Source organism: Salmo trutta, chromosome 4, assembly GCF_901001165.1.
Source record: "Salmo trutta chromosome 4, fSalTru1.1, whole genome shotgun sequence".
NCBI classification, from domain to species: Eukaryota; Metazoa; Chordata; class Actinopteri; order Salmoniformes; family Salmonidae; genus Salmo; species Salmo trutta.
Genome location: NC_042960.1, coordinates 66,310,097 through 66,326,173, shown reverse-complemented (window position 1 = coordinate 66,326,173; position 16,077 = coordinate 66,310,097). Strand labels below are relative to the sequence as shown.

General features: G+C 45.2%; 1 protein-coding gene across 3 annotated transcripts in view; it reads left to right on the top strand.

Annotated features, from left to right (window-relative positions):
- Window positions 1–375: 375 nt before the first annotated feature.
- Window positions 376–16,077, top strand: part of ano5a (anoctamin 5a) — an 80,665-nt gene continuing 64,963 nt past the window's right edge. Inside the window, exon 1 of one of the 3 annotated variants that reach the window (XM_029751859.1) lies at window positions 376–654. In XM_029751859.1, coding sequence (XP_029607719.1) covers window positions 576–654 — 79 coding nt within the window. In that variant the 5' untranslated portion in view covers window positions 376–575. The remainder of the gene's footprint in view (window positions 655–16,077) is intronic. The other 2 variants (XM_029751860.1, XM_029751861.1) reach the window with 2 other exon arrangements.

Here is a 16,077-nt window from a genome sequence, read left to right as displayed (position 1 = left end):
GCCCTCCGGCACTTCTGAATAAACCGTTCGGCACTTAAAGGCCTTTTGCACTTTTTGTCGTCATCCTTGTTCCGCTATTTCAGAGTTGTTTACCCTGTTGCAGAATATACCGCGCAACGAGATTATAATAGAATAACTAAATGCCAATTCAGTTCCACTAAAATTAAATGACAAAGCTGTCCTATAAAGGCACTTTTTTTTGCCACATTAAAGAAGTAAGAAATATTTGATGATCTTGTCCTTTGAATCACTTTGTAGGATGATTTTATAAAGTAGGCCAATCATTTGTTACACTCTCTGTAACGGTTGAACGTAACCAGCTCAGTGCGGACAGAGTTTTGCATTCAAGCCCCTCCCTTTAATGACGATATTTTTTGTCAGGGGACTTTGGGGCTTGGTGGTGTCTCTTGAGCGCTGTTTCAAGATTCATCTTGAGAAGGTAGCAAGCAGTAGTACAGTTACCGCTCAAAGTGAGTCCGGAGCCTAAGGCGTGGGCTTGGAGTCCTGACTCAAAAGATACTCGATCCTCCTTGTTTTTACCGGGCCGACGGTCGTTCCGCAAAGGGCTCGGCAAGATGAGTGGCAGGAGTCGACTAACGGGAAAGACTAGAGATGAAACTTTGATTGAGATGAGCCGGAACTCCCTATGTGATGGTAAATTGTTCGGTTTACTTGTGTCAGACTAGTTAGGTAGACAGCGCCGCATTGAACTGGTTGATATTCCATGCTCTTGCTTGCTTGCTTGTTTACAGCTTTATGATAATCAAATTAACTTAGTAGGTTATTTGTCGTTAGGTATGAGATGTAGATTGATTTGTAGTTTATACAATCATATTGTTGCTTCTATGCCTAACAGTTACGCATTTAATTGTATTCTATGCAGACCAACTCAACCGAAGGGACCGTAAACATGAGCTAGGCCTAATACACACTTTGTCATGTACAAAATTAACTTGTCCCAGACCCCAACAATCTACCGTTTTATTGAATAAAGCTATTATTTTAGAAGTTAATTTACAGCAGATCAGCAGACTACTCAAATTGATACGGTTTAAAATATCAGCAACCTCTTAAAGATTTCTTAAAATACAGTAATTACATTACCATACAGGAACATGGACATCGATAAAGTGTCATAATAATGGTGTTATTCAATCTATCCAGGACTTGATGTTTTACCACTGGTCACCGTTTTACTGTGTATTATCAGCATAGTCATTGTTAAATCAGTTTTTGTCCGGAGAGTAAAGTGTTGGTTTTCTGACCTCCCCTTTAACACACTACCGAGCCTGCCTCATGGTCGACCCGGATTTGTCGAGCATTCCTTTTTAGGCTTAACTTGGTCATGTTGTTAGTGGGGAACCCCCCTCTCTCTCTGATCTGGAAGAAATATTCTCACTTGCTTCAGAATACAGAATAGAGTTTCATATAGACAGGCTACAAGTAAACGTTCCCTACAGCTGCTGAGCATAACCTTGTCAGCAAAGCATGGTAATACTGTATATAAGATGAGATGGATTACTTTGAATGTACCCCAATCCACAGCATTCTGTCACCATGTTCTTTAGTTCAATACTTACTGTAGAAGTAATAACAGAGAGAAGTCTTTGATACTTAAACCTAACCTGAACCCTAGTACAGTAGTTACTTAAGCAATAAGGCGCCTCAGAGGTTTGGAATATGGCCAGTATACCCCAGCTAAATGTTGTTCTAACGCACGCCGCAATGCGGAGTGCCTGTATACAGCCCTTAGCCGGGGTATATTGGCCGTATACCACAAACCCCTGAGGTGCGTTATTGCTATTATAAACTGGTTACCAACATAATTAGTACAAAGAGTACAAATAAATGTTTTGCCATAACAGTAGTATACGGTCTGATATACCACGGCTGTCAGCCAATCAGCATTCAGGCGCTCAAACCACCCAGTTTATAATGTAGACGTTATAACAGAGAGAGACGTCTATGGTACTTAAACCTGAGATGTGAGTGAGAATAGCTCATGTTAGACCCTAAACAGCACCCTATTCCCTATATAGTGCACTACTTTAGACCAGAGCCTATTTTTACATGTTTTATTTTACCTTTATTTAACTAGGCAAGTCAGTTAAGAACACATTCTTGTTTTTAATGACGGCCTAGGAACAGTGGGTTAACTGCCTTGTTCAGGGGCAGAACGACAGATTTTTACCTCGTCAGCTCGGGGATTCGATCTTACAACCTTTCGGTTGCTAGTCCAACGCTCTAACCACTATGGCACCCTTTTCCCTATGTAGTGCACTACTTTTGTCCAGGGGCCATGGCACCCTATTCCCTATGTAGTGCACTACTTTTGTCCAGGGGCCATGGCACCCTATTCCCTATATAGTGCACTACTTTTGTCCAGGGGCCATGGCACCCTATTCCCTATGTAATGCACTACTTTTGTCCAGGGGCCATGGCACCCTATTCCCTATATAGTGCACTACTTTTGTCCAGGGGCCATGGCACCCTATTCCCTATGTAATGCACTACTTTTGTCCAGGGGCCATGGCACCCTATTCCCTATGTAGTGCACTACTTTTGTCCAGGGGCCATGGCACCCTATTCCCTATATAGTGCACTACTTTTGTCCAGGGGCCATGGCACCCTATTCCCTATGTAATGCACTACTTTTGTCCAGGGGCCATGGCACCCTATTCCCTATATAGCGCATTACTTTTGACTACTTCCCTATGAGCCAATGACTCAATGAAGAGTGCGTTGTTGATGGTGTTGGACAAGGTTCATGTTTCTCTTTTTACAGTCTATGTGGTATATCACCATGGTGATGGAGATTAGGATAGGGAAGAAGAGATTAAAGAAGAAGAGCATCATAAAATTGCAAATGGACAGATAACACTGACACGGTGTCTTTGTTTTCCAACAACACAACAAGGCCAGTTTTAAGGCCAGGCACCACAGGCTGATAATAAATATTTACATCTACCTAACAATTTTGATATTTTGTTGCTCTTTTGGTCCATTAAATATTGGTATTTTCAATAAGTAAACATAAAAATGTAAAATACTTGATGAAAATGTATATTGTTCTTCAGTTTATCATACTACCATCATTAACATTTTAATCAATTTTAACTCAGTTTTTTGTCCGGCGAGTAAACTGTCGGTTTTCAGACCTCCCCTTTAACACACTGCCCAGGCTGCCTCATGGTCAGACCCGGACTTGTCGAGAATTCCTTTAAAGGCTTAACATGGTCATGCTGTTAGTCAGTACCCCTCCTCTTTCTCTGAGCTGGAAGAAATACTCTGCCTGCTACTTCATCCAGTGTCCACAAAAATGTATTTGCGCAATATGCAAATATGTGCATATTTAATTAGATATTGCATCATTTGCATATTATAATAAGATATTTCAGGAAAATTGTAATACAATAAAGTATGATGTTTGTGTCTACATACAACTGGTAAAAGTTGATTGTGATGTAATTTAAAGGGGAAAAAATTACTCTATGAGGGTGTGGTGCCTGGCCTTAAAACATAAACTGATTTATCGCAGACATAGATCACATTTGGTTCAAAGTTTAGTAGGTCTATCTCTCTCTCTGTGTGTGTGTGTGTGTGTGTGTGTGTGTGTGCGCGTGTGTGTGTGTTAGTGATGCTTGTGTTGACTCACTGTATCTACAGTATAGGTTACATGGAGGTTTTATCTGGCATTAGTGCCTAACCTACTGTAAACCTAAGCTTTAGGGCTTAGCTGTAAGCTTGCCAAATACACACCACATGCCAAAATACTTTTGGGAACTTGGGCAGAAAAAGTTAACATGGATCCACTGAGGCAAAAAAGGACAATGTCAGAGTTTAATTCAATAAGAGGAAATCTGTGAAATGGAGAGTTGAAAGTATATAGAAGGGACATCCAGAACAGTAGTCTAATATTATAGAAGAGAGGACCAGAACAGTAGTCTGTTCTAGAAGAGAGGACCAGAACAGTAGTCTGTTCTAGAAGAGAGGACCAGAACAGTAGTCTGTTCTAGAAGAGAGGACCAGAACAGTAGTCTAATATTATAGAAGAGAGGACCAGAACAGTAGTCTAATGGTATAGAAGAGAGGACCAGAGTGGTAAAAGAGGATGATAGCAGGTTTATGATGTGTGATTATTGTGAGGCGCTATAGAAATTTGACAGTCACAAGGCGGGACTTCAAAAATGGCGCATCAAGGGACCTGAACAGTTCGGATGGGTTAAATGGAATAGTAGCCTGACTGAACTCTGGACACTGACTGTAGGTCTATAACCTCTGACATAGCCTCTGACTGAACTCTGGACACTGACTGTAGGTCTATAGCCTCTGACATAGCCTCTGACTGAACTCTGGACACTGACTGTAGGTCTATAACCTCTGACATAGCCTCTGACTGAACTCTGGACACTGACTGTAGGTCTATAGCCTCTCACATAGTCTAATATAACATTAACTCCTGCAGAATTAAGCATTTCTTGCAGTAAAATGCTACCCTAAATGTAAATTCTTACTTGGGAACAAGAGTGGAGAAATATTGCATTTTCTCCCCGGTCCCTAAACTCGATGCAAGAGAAGCAGAGATGAAAGAGAACTTTACAGATGTCGACTAAGATTGAATCATTCATGCTATCATTTATGACAGGGCTGTCCAACTCTGTTCCTGGAGAGATACCGTCCTGTAGGTTTTCACTCCTTCCCTGTTCCTGGAGAGATACCCTCCTGTAGGTTTTAACTCCAACCCTGTTCCTGGAGAGATACCCTCCTGTAGATTTTAACTCCATCCCTCATCTAGCACACCTGATTCTAATAATTAGCTGGTTGAAAAGCTGAATCAGGTTAGTTACAACTGGGGATGGAGTTAAAACCTACAGGAGGGTATCTCTCCAGGAACAGGGTTGGAGTTAAAACCTACAGGAGGGTATCTCTCCAGGAACAGGGTTGGAGTTAAAACCTACAGGAGGGTATCTCTCCAGGAACAGAGTTGGAGTTAAAACCTACAGGAGGGTATCTCTCCAGGAACAGGGTTGGAGTTTAAACCTACAGGAGGGTATCTCTCCAGGAACAGGGTTGGAGTTAAAACCTACAGGAGGGTAGCTCTCCAGGAACAGGGTTGGAGTTAAAACCTACAGGAGGGTATCTCTCCAGGAACAGGGAAGGAGTGAAAACCTACAGGAGGGTATCTCTCCAGGAACAGGGTTGGAGTTTAAACCTACAGGAGGGTATCTCTCCAGGAACAGGGTTGGAGTTAAAACCTACAGGAGGGTATCTCTCCAGGAACAGGGTTGGGCAGCCCTGATTTATGACATTATTGTGGTGAGCAAGGGTTTATTTAGTCTACTAGGGCAACAAGTAGGATATGACAGAACAGAAGCTGCATGTATCTAATAGACAAGTTGACCAACAAAAAGCCCACCAAAATGTTGGATATTATAATCAGAAACATAGGCCTATCTAAACAGGCCTGTCAAAAGAGGTTTGGCCTAGTCCCATCGCGCTCCAGCCACTCCTTGTAGCGGGCCGGGCGCATGCACGCTGACTTTGGTCGCCAGTTGTACGGTGTTTCATTGGTGCGGCTGGCTTACCGGGTTAAGCGAGCAGTGTGTCAAGAAGCAGTGTGGCTTGGCAGGGTCGTGTTTCGGAGGACGCACGGCTCTCGACCTTCGCCTTCGAGTCCGTACAAGAGTAGCAACGATGGGACAAGACTGTAACTACCAATTGGGAAGAAAAGGGGATAAAAAGTACAAAAATAATAATACAAATAAATAAAGGATAGTTCTATATTTGTGAGTTTGAGTCATGTGCAGGCCTCACATTGTCACTTTATCACTTATAATCGTGCGTTTGTGGATGGGTTATTAGCAATTGCGGGTGGGTGCAGGTGAACAAACAGTTGACCTGCGCATCATTAGCGTGCGTGCGTCGGGTCTGGTGTATGCTAAGTACCAGCCCCTCCTGCAGGCAGCAGGAAGTTGCATCTGTAGTGTGAGCACAGCTTGTTAGCTGCTCTAGTTGGTAGAATAGGTCAGGGTGAAGTTTCCTGTCACAGGAAAGCAAAGCAAACTTGGCTGCGTCTTATAGAACAAAGTTATTTGACAAGACTGTGACTTGTCTCAAACAAGTGAACTACTTTGGTCAAAGGTCGTGGACTATACAGGTAATAGGGGGCCATTAGGTTGAGCTAAGTCATAGAATAGTAGGATACTGTTTCCTGTAGACTCCCTTAACAACCTAGAGATAAGGGGTCAGTGACATGGCATCTTGGGCACTTCAAAATACATTTATCATTTTATATCTCATTATAGTTGAAATTGTGTCTGTAACTGATTGTGAACTTGGTACTTTAGAGATAACCTGGAGATAGCCACGAGGATACATACACCACATGTAGGCCTTTAAGCCCTGTGTATTAGCTAACCTAAAGGGGAATTGGACTTACTATCAAAACCTTTGAGTTATTGGATCACTACCTTGTAGATAATTCTGCATGTATTAAATAAATTATATTTTCCATTGTTAGTCTATAGCCCACATCTCTCCTCTCCTTCACTATCTGAGCCTATAGCCCACAACTCTCCTCTCTTTCACTATCTGAGTCTATAGCCCACATCTCTATCTGAGTCTATAGCCCACATCTCTATCTGAGCCTATAGCCCACATCTCTATCTGAGTCTATACCCCACATCTCTATCTGAGTCTATAGCCCACATCTCTATCTGAGTCTATAGCCCACATCTCTATCTGAGCCTATAGCCCACATCTCTATCTGAGCCTATAGCCCACATCTCTATCTGAGTCTATAGCCCACATCTCTATCTGAGTCTATAGCCCACATCTCTATCTGAGTCTATAGCCCACATCTCTATCTGAGCCTATAGCCCACAACTCTATCTGAGTCTATAGCCCACATCTCTATCTGAGTCTATAGCCCACATCTCTATCTGAGTCTATAGCCCACATCTCTATCTGAGTCTATAGCCCACATCTCTATCTGAGCCTATAGCCCACAACTCTATCTGAGTCTATAGCCCACATCTCTATCTGAGCCTATAGCCCACATCTCTATCTGAGCCTATAGCCCACATCTCTATCTGAGTCTATAGCCCACATCTCTATCTGAGTCTATAGCCCACATCTCTATCTGAGCCTATAGCCCACAACTCTATCTGAGTCTATAGCCCACAACTCATCTCCTTCACTATCTGAGCCTATAGCCCACAACTCTATCTGAGCCTATAGCCCACATCTCTCCCCTCCTTCACTATCTGAGCCTATAGCCCACACCTCTCCTCTCCTTCACTATCTGAGTCTATAGCCCACACCTCTCATCTCTTCCTTAGCTGTGTGGTATTTTCTGAACAGAGAGTTATGTCTGTTGACAGAGTCACGCCGGTCCCTATACATTCCCCTCTCCTATCCTTGATGTTGATCAGAGAGTCCCGAGAGGCCTGTGTCCTTGTGGTATTTCCCCTAGTAATCAGCTGTCCTCTGGGGAACAACGAGTGTTCTGTGTGAGGCTGACTGGAGGCTGACTGAAGACTTTGGGCATGAGAAGCTACGTCTTGGTGTAGCAGAGTTAGTGCTGCTCAAGTTTTGCATCGCTGTTTTCCACAGTAGTTCACTGAGCACAATATGCCAGCGGCAGTTGAATTGTTCTAGTCTGAAATGTTGAAGGCTCTGTCCCATTTCTCCACCTTTCTCCCGAAGTGTGCACTTGGGGCCACTTTCTTGCATGGATTAATCAAGGGTCGGATTTCCTGCTTATGTCCTGTTGAATCCGAGAATCTTGCTACCAGGATTTCTGGAAAAGTAATCAGATTTAAGGGTCGGGTTCCACTGTTCCACTGCACTGCACTGCACTGTTCCACTGTTCCACTGTTCCACTGTTCCACTGTACTGCACTGTTCCACTGTACTGCACTGTTCCACTGTACTGCACTGCACTGTTCCACTGTTCTGCACTGTTCCACTGTACTGCACTGCACTGTTCCACTGTACTGCACTGTTCCACTGTACTGCACTGCACTGTTCCACTGTACTGCACTGTTCCACTGTTCTGCACTGTTCCACTGTACTGCACTGTTCCACTGTACTGCACGGTTCCACTGTACTGCACTGTTCCACTGTTCCAATATACTGCACTGTTCCACTGTACTGCACTGTTCCACTGTTCCAATGCACTGCACTGTTCCACTGTACTGCACTGTTCCACTGTACTGCACTGTTCCACTGTTCAAATGCACTGCACTGTTCCACCGTACTGCACTGTTCCACTGTTCCACTGTACTGCACTGTTCCACTGTTCCAATGTGCTGCACTGTTCCACTGTTCCAATGTACTGCACTGTTCCACTGTACTGCACTGCACTGTTCCACTGTTCTGCACTGTTCCACTGTACTGCACTGCACTGTTCCACTGTACTGCACTGCACTGCACTGTTCCACTGTTCTGCACTGTTCCACTGTACTGCACTGTTCCACTGTTCTGCACTGTTCCACTGTACTGCACTGTTCCACTGTACTGCACTGTTCCACTGTTCTGCACTGTTCCACTGTACTGCACTGTTCCACTGTACTGCACTGTTCCACTGTACAGCACTGTTCCACTGTACTGCACTGTTCCACTGTTCCAATGCACTGCACTGTTCCACTGTACTGCACTATACTGCACTGTTCAACTGTACTGCACTGTTCCACTGTACTGCACTGTTCCACTGTACTGCACTGTTCCACTGTCCTGCACTATTCCACTGTTCAAATGCACTGCACTGTTCCACTGTTTCACTGTACTGCACTGTTCCATTGTACAGCACTGTTCCACTGTACTGCACTGTTCCACTGTACTGCAGTGTTCCACTGGTCCACTGTACTGCACTGGTCCACTGTACTGCACTGTTTCACTGTTTCACTGTTCCACTGTACTGCACTGTTCCACTGTACTGCACTGTTCCACTGTACTGCACTGCACTGTTCCACTGTTCTGCACTGTTCCACTGTACTGCACTGTTCCACTGTACTGCACTGCACTGTTCCACTGTACTGCACTGTTCCACTGTTCTGCACTGTTCCACTGTACTGCAGTGTTCCACTGTTCCACTGTACAGCACTGTTCCACTGTACTGCAGTGTTCAACTGTACTGCAGTGTTCCACTGTTCCACTGTACAGCACTGTTCCACTGTACTGCAGTGTTCCACTGTTCCACTGTACAGCACTGTTCCACTGTTCCACTGTACTGCACTGTTCCACTGTTTCAATGTACTGCACTGTTCCACTGTTCCACTGTACTGCACTGTTCCATTGTAGTGCACTGTTCCACTGTACTGCACTCTTACACTGTTCCACTTTACTGCACTGTTCCACTGTACTGCAGTGTTCCACTGTTCTGCACTGTTCCATTGTACAGCACTGTTCCACTGTTCCGCTGTACTGCACTGTTCCACTGTAGTGCACTGTTCCACTGTACTGCAGTGTTCCACTGTGCTGCACTGTACTGCGCTGTTCCACTGTTCCACTGTACTGCACTGTTCCACTGTTCCACTGTACTGCACTGTTCCACTGTTCCAGTGTACTGCACTGGTCCACTGTACTGCACTGTTCCACTGTTTCACTGTTCCACTGTACTGCACTGTTCCACTGTACTGCACTGTTCCACAGTTCTGCACTGTTCCACTGTTCTGCACTGTTCCACTGTACTGCACTGTTCCACTGTTCTGCACTGTTCCACTGTTCTGCACTGTTCCACTGTACTGCACTGTTCCACTGTACTGCACTGTTCCACTGTACTGCACGGTTCCACTGTACTGCACTGTTCCACTGTTCAAATGCACTGCACTGTTCCACTGTACTGCACTGTTCCACTGTTCCAATGTACTGCACTGTTCCACTGTACTGCACTGTTCCAATGTTCCAATGCACTGCACTGTTCCACTGTACTGCACTGTTCCACTGTTCTGCACTGTTCCACTGTACTGCACTGTTCCACTGTACTGCACTGTTCCACTGTACTGCACGGTTCCACTGTACTGCACTGTTCCACTGTTCAAATGCACTGCACTGTTCCACTGTACTGCACTGTTCCACTGTTCCAATGTACTGCACTGTTCCACTGTACTGCACTGTTCCACTGTTCCAATGCACTGCACTGTTCCACTGTACTGCACTGTTCCACTGTTCCAATGCACTGCACTGTTCCACTGTACTGCACTGTTCCACTGTACTGCACTGTTCCACTGTTCAAATGCACTGCACTGTTCCACTGTACTGCACTGTTCCACTGTACTGCACTGTTCCACTGTACTGCACTGTTCCATTGTTCAAATGCACTGCACTGTTCCACCGTACTGCACTGTTCCACTATTATCCGCTCTTCCACTGTTATCCGCTGTTCCACTGTTATCCATTGTAATCCACTGTTCCACTGTACTGCCCTGTTCCACTGTTATCTACTGTTCCACTGTAATCCCGTGTTCCACTGTTATCCACTGTTCCTCTGTTCCACTGTAATCCACTGTTCCACTGTTCCACTGTAGTGCACTGTTCCATTGTAATCCACTGTTCCACTGTTCCACTGTAATTCACTGTTCTACTTTAATCCACTGTTCCACTGTTCCACTGTAGTGCACTGTTCCATTGTAATCCACTGTTCCACTGTTATCTACTGTTCAACTGTAATCCACTGTTCCACTGTTATCCACTGTTCGACTGTAATCCCGTGTTCCACTGTTCCACTGTTATCCACTGTTTCACTGTTATCCACTGTTGCTCTGTTCCACTGTAATCCACCGTTCCACTGTAGTGCACTCTTCCATTGTAATCCACTGTTCCACTGTAATTCACTGTTCCACTGTAATCCACTGTTCCACTGTAGTGCACTGTTCCATTGTAATCCACGGTGTTCCACTGTTCTACTGTTCCACTTTAATCCACTGTTCCACTGTTCCACTGTAGTGCACTGTTCCATTGTAATCCACTCTTCCGCTGTTATCTACTGTTACACTGTAATCCCGTGTTCCACTGTTCCATTGTAATCAGCTGTTCCACTGTAATCCACTGTTCCACTGTAATCCACTGTTCCACTGTAGTGCACTGTTCCATTGTAATCCACTGTAATCCACTGTTCCACTGTAATCCACTGTTCCACAGTTGTTCACTGTTCCACTGTAATCCACTGTTATCCACTGTTCCACTGTTCCACTTTAATCCACTGTTCCACTGTTCCACTGTTCTACTTTAATCCACTGTTCCACTGTTCCACTGTAGTGCACTGTTCCATTGTAATCCACTGTTCCACGGTTATCCACTGTAGTGCACTGTTCCATTGTAATCCACTGTTCCACGGTTATCCACTGTTCCACTGTAATCCGCTGTTCCACTGTTATCTACTGTTCCACTGTAATCCACTGTTCCACTGTAATCCACTGTTCCACTGTTCCATTGTAATCCACTGTAATCCACTGTTCCACAGTCGTGCACTGTTCCACTGTTATCCACTGTTCCACTGTAGTGCCCTGTTCCACTGTAATCCACTGTTCCACTATAATCCACTGTTCCACTGTAGTGCCCTGTTCCACTGTAATCCACTGTTCCACTGTAGTGCCCTGTTCCACTGTAATCCACTGTTCCACTGTTATCCACTGTTCCACTGTAATCCACTGTTCCACTGTTATCCACTGTTCCACTATAATCCACTGTTCCACTGTACTCCACTGTTCCACTGTAATCCACTGATCCATTGTACTGCCTTGTTCCCCTGTTCCACTGTTCCACTGTACTGCCCTGTTCCACTGTAATCCACTGTTCCACTGTAATCCACTGTTCCACTGTAATCCACTGTTATCCACTGTTCCACTGTAATCCACTGTTCCACTGTTATCCACTGTTCCACTGTAATCCACTGTTCCACTGTTATCCACTGTTCCACTGTTATCCACTGTTCCACTGTAATCCACTGTTCCACTGTAATCCACTGTCCCACTGTAGTGCACTGTTCCACTGTTATCCACTGTTCCACTGTTATCTACTGTTCCACTGTAATCCACTGTTCCACTGTTCCATTGTAATCCACTGTAATCCACTGTTCCACAGTCGTGCACTGTTCCACTGTAATCCACTGTTCCACTGTAGTGCCCTGTTCTACTGTAATCCACTGTTCCACTGTAGTGCCCTGTTCCACTGTAATCCACTGTTCCACTATAATCCACTGTTCCACTGTAGTGCCCTGTTCCACTGTAATCCACTGTTCCACTGTAGTGCCCTGTTCCACTGTAATCCACTGTTCCACTGTTATCCACTGTTCTACTATAGTCCACTGTTCCACTGTTCCACTGTACTGCCCTGTTCCATTGTAATCCACTGTTCCACTGTTCCACTGTAATTCACTGTTCTACTTTAATCCACTGTTCCACTGTAGTGCACTGTTCCATTGTAATCCACTGTTCCACTGTTATCTACTGTTCCACTGTAATCCGCTGTTCCACTATAGTGCACTGTTCCATTGTAATCCACTGTTCCACTGTTCCACTGTTCCATTGTAATCCACTGTTCCACTGTTATCTACTGTTCGACTGTAATCCCGTGTTCCACTGTTCCACTGTTATCCACTGTTTCACTGTTATCCACTGTTGCTCTGTTCCACTGTAATCCACCGTTCCACTGTAATCCACTGTTCCACTGTAGTGCACTCTTCCATTGTAATCCACTGTTCCACTGTAATTCACTGTTCCACTGTAATCCACTGTTCCACTGTAGTGCACTGTTCCATTGTAATCCACTGTTCCACTGTTCCACTGTAATCCACTGTTCTACTTTAATCCACTGTTCCACTGTTCCACTGTAGTGCACTGTTCCATTGTAATCCACTGTTCCGCTGTTATCTACTGTTCCACTGTAATCCCGTGTTCCACTGTTCCATTGTAATCAGCTGTTCCACTGTAATCCACTGTTCCACTGTAGTGCACTCTTCCATTGTAATCCACTGTTCCACTGTAATTCACTGTTCCACTGTAATCCACTGTTCCACTGTAGTGCACTGTTCCATTGTAATCCACTGTAATCCACTGTTCCACTGTAATCCACTGTTCCACAGTTGTTCACTGTTCCACTGTAATCCACTGTTCCACTGTTCCACTTTAATCCACTGTTCCACTGTAATCCACTGTTCTACTTTAATCCACTGTTCCACTGTTCCACTGTAGTGCACTGTTCCATTGTAATCCACTGTTCCACGGTTATCCACTGTTCCACTGTAATCCGCTGTTCCACTGTTATCTACTGTTCCACTGTAATCCACTGTTCCACTGTAATCCACTGTTCCACAGTCGTGCACTGTTCCACTGTTATCCACTGTTCCACTGTAGTGCCCTGTTCCACTGTAATCCACTGTTCCACTATAATCCACTGTTCCACTGTAGTGCCCTGTTCCACTGTAATCCACTGTTCCACTGTAGTGCCCTGTTCCACTGTAATCCACTGTTCCACTGTTATCCACTGTTCCACTATAATCCACTGTTCCACTGTACTCCACTGTTCCACTGTACTGCCCTGTTCCACTGTAATCCACTGTTCCACTGTTATCCACTGTTCCACTGTAATCCACTGTTCCACTGTTATCCACTGTTCCACTATAATCCACTGTTCCACTGTACTCCACTGTTCCACAGTTGTGCACTGTTCCACTGTAATCCACTGATCCATTGTACTGCCCTGTTCCCTTGTTCCGCTGTTCCACTGTACTGCCCTGTTCCACTGTAATCCACTGTTCCACTGTAATCCACTGTTCCACTGTAATCCACTGTTCCACTGTTATCCACTGTTCCACTGTAATCCACTGTTCCACTGTTATCCACTGTTCCACTGTTATCCACTGTTCCACTGTAATCCACTGTTCCACTGTAATCCACTGTCCCACTGTAGTGCACTGTTCCACTGTTATCCACTGTTCCACTGTTATCTACTGTTCCACTGTAATCCACTGTTCCACTGTAATCCACTGTTCCACTGTTCCATTGTAATCCACTGTAATCCACTGTTCCACAGTCGTGCACTGTTCCACTGTAATCCACTGTTCCACTGTAGTGCCCTGTTCTACTGTAATCCACTGTTCCACTGTAGTGCCCTGTTCCACTATAATCCACTGTTCCACTGTAGTGCCCTGTTCCACTGTAATCCACTGTTCCACTGTTATCCACTGTTCTACTATAATCCACTGTTCCACTGTACTCCACTGTTCCACTGTACTGCCCTGTTCCACTGTAATCCACTGTTCCACTGTACTCCACTGTTCCACTGTACTGCCCTGTTCCACTGTAATCCACTGTTCCACTGTACTCCACTGTTCCACTGTACTGCCCTGTTCCACTGTAATCCACTGTTCCACTGTTATCCACTGTTCCACTATAATCCACTGTTCCACTGTACTCCACTGTTCCACAGTTGTGCACTGTTCCACTGTAATCCACTGATCCATTGTACTGCCCTGTTCCCCTGTTCCCCTGTTCCACTGTAATCCACTGTTCCACTGTTATCCACTGTTCCACTGTAATCCACTGTTCCACTGTTATCCACTGTTCCACTGTAATCCACTGTTCAACTGTTATCCACTGTTCCACTGTTATCCGCTGTTCCACTGTAATCCACTGTTCCACTGTAATCCACTGTTCCACTATAATCCACTGTCCCACTGTTATCCACTGTTCCACTGTTATCCACTGTTCCACTGTAATCCACTGTTCCACTGTAATCCACTGTTCTACTGTAATCCACTGTTCCACTGCAATCCACTGTTCCACTGTTATCCACTGTAATCCACTGTTCCACTGTTATCCACTGTTCCACTGTTATCCACTGTTCTACTGTTCCACTGTAATCCACTGTTCCACTGTAATCCACTGTTCCACTGTAATCCACTGTCCCACTGTTATCCACTGTCCCACTGTTCCACTGTTATCCACTGTCCCACTGTACTCCACTGTTCCACTGTAATCCACTGTTCCACATGTTTTCAGCAGCTGTAGAGTCGCTCATAAAAATTCACAAAGCTGGTCACAGTCAGACTTCTGTAGTGATATCTCCTTCTCTTTTCTGTACTGGGAAACAAGTGTATTAAATCAGACTGCCCAGCTACAGTTATTTTGCTGGGTGACTAAACTGTACTTTTCAGAAGTCTTCTCTCTTCTCTCAGTTCCCACTGTGATTGAATAAATCAGGATTAGAGAGATGGGAGTAACATGAGTTTAGGCTAAAACAAAAATACAAGTAGGTATTCTGTAGCTTAACTAAAACACTACTAGGAATTTATTATAGTTTATAGTTTGTTTTTTGTTGTTGTTGTTTTTTAACTTTAATAAAACAATAATACAAAACAAAACAAAACAAAGACGATATGAATGGCCGCCTCCCATCAGTGGGTTCCCTGGTCAGTGGGTTCTCTGGTCAGTGGGTTCTCTGGTCAGTGGGTTCCCTGGTCAGTGGGTTCTCAGGTCATTGGGTTCTCTGGTCAGTGGGTTCCCTGGTCAGTGGGTTCTCTGGTCAGTGGGTTCCCTGGTCAGTGGGTGCCCTGGTCAGTGGGTTCTCTGGTCAGTGGGTTCTCTGGTCAGTGGGTTCTCTGGTCAGTGGGTACTCTGGTCAGTGGGTTCCCTGGTCAGTGGGTTCTCTGGTCAGTGGGTTCTCTGGTCAGTGGGTACTCTGGTCAGTGGGTTCCCTGGTCAGTGGGTTCTCTGGTCAGTGGGTGCTCTGGTCAGTGGGTTCCCTGGTCAGTGGTTCCTGGTCAGTGGGTTCTCTGGTCAGTGGGTTCTCTGGTCAGTGGGTTCCCTGGTCAGTGGGTCCTCTGGTCAGTGGGTTCTCTGGTCAGTGGGTTCCCTGGTCAGTGGGTTCCCTGGTCAGTGGGTTCCCTGGTCAGTGGGTTCTCTGGTCAGTGGGTTCTCTGGTCAGTGGGTTCTGTGGTCAGTGGGTTCTCTGGTCAGTGGGTTCTCTGGTCAGTGGGTACCCTGGTCAGTGGGTTCCCTGGTCAGTGGGTTCTCTGGTCAGTGGGTTCTGTGGTCAGTGGGTTCTCTGGTCAGTGGGTTCCCTGGTCAGTGGGTGC